Source organism: Anomaloglossus baeobatrachus, chromosome 1, assembly GCF_048569485.1.
Source record: "Anomaloglossus baeobatrachus isolate aAnoBae1 chromosome 1, aAnoBae1.hap1, whole genome shotgun sequence".
Taxonomy (NCBI): domain Eukaryota; kingdom Metazoa; phylum Chordata; class Amphibia; order Anura; family Aromobatidae; genus Anomaloglossus; species Anomaloglossus baeobatrachus.
This window is the reverse complement of record NC_134353.1, coordinates 650,540,263-650,547,675: the sequence shown is the minus strand read 5'-3', so window position 1 is coordinate 650,547,675 and position 7,413 is coordinate 650,540,263. Positions and strand designations below refer to the sequence as shown.

General features: G+C 39.3%; 1 protein-coding gene across 1 annotated transcript; it reads left to right on the top strand.

Moving 5' to 3' along the window:
• Positions 1-5,983: 5,983 nt before the first annotated feature.
• On the top strand, positions 5,984-6,916 carry LOC142247118 (olfactory receptor 6B9-like). The gene has a single exon (XM_075319946.1). The coding sequence runs from the start codon at positions 5,984-5,986 to the stop codon at positions 6,914-6,916; it is 933 nt and encodes a 310-aa protein (XP_075176061.1).
• Positions 6,917-7,413: the final 497 nt, after the last annotated feature.

The following is a 7,413-nucleotide window of genomic DNA, read 5'->3' as shown; positions in this document are numbered from 1 at the left end:
TTGCAACAAGATTGTGCACTTAAAATGTGGTAGTAAAAATTGAGAGGTGGTGTAAATTGCAGCGGTGGTCTAGCTTTATTAACAGCAGAATAAACAACAATAATTATCCCTGACAATGCAACTACGGCCCTTAAACTGGCAGCATAGTTTGCTAGTATAATGGCTTAGTAACAATGAGTTTGAGTGTGCAATGCAGAGGTTCTGCAAATAGATTTGCACTAGTGGGACACTAATGGAAGTCCAACAGCCACTTTTAGGATGCCACTAAATTTACTCAGTGTTTGCTAGTATAATGGCTTAGTAACAATGAGTTTGAGTGTGCAATGCAGAGGTGCTGCAAATAGATTTGCACTAGTGGGACACTAATGGAAGTCCAACAGCCACTTTTAGGATGCCACTAAATTTACTCAGTGTTTGCTAGTATAATGGCTTAGTAACAATGAGCTTGAGTGTGCAAAGGGCAGGAGGGTACAGTGGCAGGGTTGTGGGTCTGGGTAGAGGAAAGGAAGCCTCACTTTCTATCCCTCCTAATGGGGAAATGCAGCGAGGAAGTCCCTGACCTTAGCTACACAGACGCTGTTATCTTGTGTAGCTGTTAAAATCTGTTTTCACGGACCTGACTGTCACCTATGGCTCTGAGCCTGCTGGTATTAGCCCTTACAAGGGCTAATAGAAACTTCTATCCCTCTTCTGTATAGCACTGTGTGTAGAGTGTACACAGCAGTATCGGAGACAGGAGCTACGCCAGCGGTGACTGACACCCAGACGCAGAAGGCAGATAATGGCGTCCAGACGAGCAGATGCCCGTATTTATAATGCAGGGACATGTGACATGGACATCCTATCACACATGCCGTTGCTTCTCTGGCTAAAAGTCCACTTAGCTGTGTGTGTGTCTGGGATTGGCTGACATGCTGGCCCGCCCCACTACACGCGCGTGCTTAGGGAAGGAAGACAAGGAAAAAAAAAAATGGTGATCGCCATTATCCATACAGCAGTGATCTGAATGCGCTGTTCCCGCACACTATACGCTGAAATTTCATAATAGTGTGAGTCACAGAGTGACTTACACTATTACAGCGGAAAGCCAGCTAGTAATTAGCTTGGCTTTTTGCTGCTAGAACCGTTCTCGAACATAACTAGAACTATCGAGCTTTAGCAAAAAGCTCGAGTTCTAGTTCGATCTAGAACAGCCCCCAAAATCACTCGAACCGCGAACTGGAGAACCACGAACCGTGAACCGCGCTCAACTCTACTCATAAGGCAAAATTTATGGAAAAATAAAAGTGTTATGGCTCTCAGAAGAATGGGAGCAAAAGACAAAAATGAAAAATGGAAAATCGCCAGGGGTGAAGGGGTTAACAGAATTTGTATGGGTCCCTTTTTTATACCTAATGCAGAATGTATCGGAGTCCCTCTTCTAATTTTTTGCAGTTCTTGCATTGTCCACATAGACCTTGCATGTTTCAGAGTCCATCTTCCGTAAATTAAATAGGATCTGACTGACCATGTCACACACCACATGCCAAGATAAGGTGGTACTATGTTAAAATTACATTTACCAGTGACTACCAGTGGTCGTAGTTTTATTTCCCCCCTACGATGTCATCTACTGTAGTCACAAGCAATGTGGAAATACGATGAGAGATAGCCTGGCTATCAAGGGGTGGAGAAGACTTTGTTTTTCTCTTTCAAATGTTTCCTTATATACAAGTCATTATACAGGAAAGGATGTTCCTAATATTTTCTCCTGTAAAATCCTTATTATCTTTGGTTTTGTCTATTTTATTGTCAGTCCATGAAAATGGAGTATTTTCTTCAAATCTACAATCCACAAATAAGCACTCTGTGCATAACACTTCAGAATTTTCTATGACTTTGTTGGCATCAGGATTCCCTTCAGGTTTACAGACAAATCTGCACTGAAAAACGCATCTAAAAACTCAACGTGTGCACACAGCCTAATGCTCTGGCACCATTGTTCCCAGCAGCGGTCTTGTAGTCAGAGATGCTTCCACACATCTTCCCCATGCTGTTCCAATTCCATTTAAGTGCTATTTCCATCTATTTCAGCAATTTTCCTGCTAATGGCTATCTGGAAAAATGCTTGACTTTCCCCTTGACCTCCATTATACTCAGTCATTACTCGAATGGAGTCTGTCAGAGCGTCCGACCTGCTCGATTTGAGTACTGAGCCGTCAAGCATTTCACTGCTCACGCATCACTACTGAGCAGAGCAGAAAGGGTAAGATTGTCAAAAAGGGATACGTTTTTTAAATTATCAAATGAAAATGAATTCACTTCCATGAGTGCAATTTTTTCACAAAATCAACTATTTTACAAATAAATAATGCTGAAGCAATTACATAATATATGACATAATAGACTGGATGATGTTTCTACCAGTACAACAAACTGTTGCACATCGGCAAACATTGATGCACCACCTAAACAGGCAGGTTCAGTCTTACCTGCACTGTGTACTTTCTCCAGCAGATACCCTAAGCGCCAATCCCATGGACCTCTGGGTCAACAGATTGGACATGATCTTGCCACTGGTCCAGTTTGCTAAGTGCAAATTTTACAAATCTTAATGAACATTTTTATTTATATTAGACTTTTTTCACACTATGGTTCCTGAATATTTTTCATTTTGATTTGTTGGTGTCAAACACTACAATTCTTCTGTACTGCATTGCATGAACCCTGTCAGTTTTACATTGACATAGCCTCTTAGACCCTTATTGCAGGGTCAAAGAGGAAATTATACTCTGAACCCATTACTATGTTGACCTGCATTAATTGTTAACATGATTGGGGTCCTGATGGGGTTAAAGACTTGTTATGGATATGGTTATGGACCATGAGATAGAATCTAGACATTTATTTATACAATCCTGTGAATGTACGCAGTTTTTGGCTCGAAGAACCAAGTGTCCCACCTCTGACACCTTGGTAGAAGAGGTAGTCAACTCTAGCATAGCTCTACATGATTGCCTTGCTCTCCCGAGGCAGTAAACCTCTGGATTCAATACAGTGATGGATAGACCCTTGGAAGTTCCTGACTTAACCCCTTTGCAGATGGATCAAGATATGCAGATCAAGAAGAACAGTTCCACATGGGTATGGTGGTGGTAGCAGAAGATGCTGTGCTGATAGAGCAGCTGCTACCCGCTTCCCTGTCAGCAAAAGAAGCAGAGGTATGTGCTCTCACTGAAGCCTGCAAGATGGCAGACTAGAGACTTGATCACCGCCAATGGAACTGCATTCTGTCATGAGGCCATAGAAGATTTGATGGAAGCTTTGCTATTGCCAGACAGAGTCACAGTGAGCAGGGTTGAGGCCTACATTGCAGGAATCAAGGGAAGCAGTAAGAAATGCCCTCGCTGACAGAACAGCCAAAGAGCAGCAATGCGACCACTTACCACAAAAACAGCCAATCTGTGCTCCTTAAGTGACTCCAATGTGAAGAACAAAGGAAAGGTGGAAAGTCTTGGGAAAACATAGTCTTGACCCTACAAAAGCAAGTCTCAGAAGAAGAGGACTGAGATAGTGTGCATCTGTGGGCTCCCGGAGACCATAGAAAGTTGTCAGGGACCTGCATTCATTGCCAGCCAAAGAGTTATGGCAGGCCTTGGGGACAAAACTTTCACACCCCCTACACACCCCATACCGTCAACAGAATAATTGGAGGGTTTAGAGGTTGGTGCAGTGTAGCAAACAAGGGCATGAGAGTCTTCTTCTTGCGTTGTTCAGTGTCAGACACACCCAAGCAGGGACCACTAAGTTGAGACCCTATGAAATCCTGTTTTGAAGTACCCCCAGATACTTTAACTAAACTTGTTGTTTAATTAATTAATTAATTAATTAAAGATTTGATTAACATACGTTCTTGAGTTTGCTCCTCCACTCCAGATCCAAATCAGGAGATGTCTGTCTACCAGTCCTGGAACCAGATATGATGTGACCTTCCAAGGTTTTCTGATGATCAGCACTGCTGTAAATGTGGAAGGGAGACCCACATAGATCCACGCATTCCACTACAAAAAGATGTCAGACCTGGGAGATGGCTGTCTCTCCTCTTCTACCTGATACTTTGTGTCAAGAAGATGGTATCCAAGCTTATGGGCCAGATGATGATGCATACCGCCTTTGATGATGTCTCACCATCACCACCTGAGGACTGAGGAATATGAAGCTCTGAGTGTAACCAACACTGATGAATATGAACTGATGAAAGGAATACCACCACCTCCCCCCCCCCGAATTACGTGTTTCAGCATGTAACATAGCCATGAGGACAGTCAAGGAGATACAGACAGGATCTGACTTCCTATGCATAGTCTGTTGGGTATGGAGGTTCATCCACAAGGGATGGGTTATCTCGTAGGCAAGTGAGGTAACCATTGGCATTAAGACAGATCGATAGACTCAACAGAAGTAAGGAAAGATTTTTGGCTATTTCCAAAGGGGGAAATGTTATGGATATAGATATAGACTGTTATGAGTATTAAGAATTATATGAAGATATCCAAAAACAGGACTCAAAATGACATTTGAGCTGTACTCAGATACGGGACTTTCTGGTCATAAGTGATTAACGCTGACTTTTCATAATATAAAATGATGAAACACATATGCATATATATCTCAGAGAAAGCTCTTTTTGACGTTTACCCAATAGGAGAAGTGTTACGTATTCCCGGCTCCTAGCCAACTGATTTCTTTAAATGTATCTGAACCTCCGTAATTAAACCAGTCATATTTCCTACATAGATTCGTGGTCATCGCTGATATGTGTGGATGAATAGCATGCATGCAACTGACAAATGACTCATGATTTGGATTGCAGAAGGATTTAAGACGTCGATGCATAACTTGGATTGTATCATCTTAAATTATGCCCCCATTATCAGACTGAGCCCTCTCCCTTTGTTAACTAGCAAGATATCGCTGTCATGATTGACACCGACATCTAGTGCGTTAAATATTTGCTGAAGCTGATTGTGTCCTATACAGCAGGATCTCAATTATCATATACAGGTGATACCTGCTTCATTTTCCCCCTTTGTGGAGGGTGCTATTTACTTAATCCTAAATCCTGTAAAAAAGCAGAATTTAGGATTAAATCCCCCTATTAACTGTCATAAAACAGGCTCATTGGTGGTTATAAAGTGGTTAAAATACTATTGAAGTGATCACAAAAAAAAATCTAGGTATTGTTTTCAACCCATAGGACTTTCTCATACACATCTCAGAAGGACCCAATTCCCTTAGAAAATAAGACATGAGTTATAAGAGCTTTGCAGAAAGCACGGCTCCTAAACCGGTTTTGCCTTATTTCATGCCAAGGTACCAATGATAGAAGAAACAGTAGTAAGAGCAGTTAGAATTAGTATATGGTTATTTTAAATTAGCATCTAAATTATACACCACAACTCATATGTGAATTGGGTAATTGCTACAATATAAACAGGGCATAATGCATGGCACACTGAGGTTTAAGAATATTTTCATGAAATTATATAGGTTAAATATTAATAACAATGTATAATTTAATTCCAATAATTGCCATGGTGGGCATTAAGAGTAATTTGATTCCAAATGGTGTATCTACACCAGATTTTGTGGTCAGATGAACTGTACATTCTCTCCATGGCACCTTTAAAATTTCCCATATATGTCTGTGCACTTGAACAAAGCTGGTAATCAACTTTTTATTACTATATTACATACTTTTATTATTCTTAAAGATATATATATATATATATATATATAATTTTTGGAATGATTTCTTCTGTTTCAGAGCTTTACCAATAAATGCTATTAATTTTATAATGTTACACTTTATTATACTTCTTTAATGCCTAAATATAATATAATCTATTCATATTTTCCAGGACTGAACAGTTCTCTGCTGGCCAGTGTCAGTATAATTTCATGCCTTTCAATGCATTTAGCAAAAAAACAGGTCCTTACGAATATGGATGTTCACCAGGGTAACAACATTTCTGTGTTTATCCTTATTGGATTCCCAACTCCTCCTCAGATACAATTTGTTCTTTTCACTGTCTTCCTTATAATATACATTTTAACTCTTACTGAAAATGTGGTCATCATCATTACTATAAAAATTAATATAACCCTACACAAACCAATGTATTATCTTTTGGGCAGTCTATCGCTTTTGGAAATTTGGTATGTTACGGTGACGGTACCTAATCTCCTGAATAACTTTCTAACTCAAAACAAAGAGATCTACTTCTTTGCCTGTATGGCTCAGTTATACATTTTTATATCCCTTGCCTGCACTGAATGCTTTCTTTTAGCTGTTATGGCTTTTGATAGATATGTGGCAATATGTATCCCTTTGCGTTATACAGACATAATGAGTAATACTTTTTGCTTACGCTTGGCAGTTGGCTCCTGGTTTCTTGGGTTTTCCATAGCTATGGTCAAAGCTGTTTTCATTTTCAGACTGTCCTTCTGTGGTCCTAATGTTATTAACCACTTTTTCTGCGATATTTCTCCAATTTTGAATTTAGCATGTTCAAATGTTTCACTAGCACAATTTGTAGATTTCATTCTCGGCATGATAGTCACTCTAGTCCCTCTTGGCTTAATCATCTTTACCTACTTGTGCATTATTTGGTCAATTTTAAAACTATCAAGTGGAGAGACAAAAGGCTACTCTACTTGTGCTTCACATCTCGCAATTGTGGCAATTTTTTTTTCAACAACATTTTTCATTTATGGTACACCAAACAAAATTGGTCCTTACGATAACAACAAATATGTATCTATTCTTTATTCAGTTTTGACTCCACTTTTTAATCCAATCATCTATTGCCTTAGGAATGTAGAGGTAAAGAAAGCGCTGAAAAACACTATTAGGTTTGGTGTCAAAGAATCATAATGGTGTTCTACTCATGATGGTGGAATAAAGATTAGAAATTGTAGAATATAGAAGAGTATAGTGTATGCCTAAAGTATCTAAAGTTTCTTCACTATGCTTCAGAAGAAAGAAAAAAAATTACAAACATGGTGAATAGAGATGATAGATTTTGCTGAGATTTGAATTTGGCAAATCTTGCATAATTAAGCAAGGAAATTCGATTTGCATTGAAATTATTACACTGTGTGCAGAATTATTAGGCAAATGAGTATTTTGATCACGATACTTTTTATATACTTTATATACTTTGTTTTTGTCCTACTCCAAGCTGTATAGCCTTGAGAGCCAAATACCAATTAAGTAAATCAGGTTATGTGCATCTGTGTAATGAGGCGGAGTGTGGTGTAATGAAATCAACACCCTATATAAGGTGTGATTAAATTTTAGGCAACTTCCTTTCCTTTGGCAAAATGGGCCAGAAGAGAGATTTGACGGACTCTGAAAAGTCCAAAATTGTG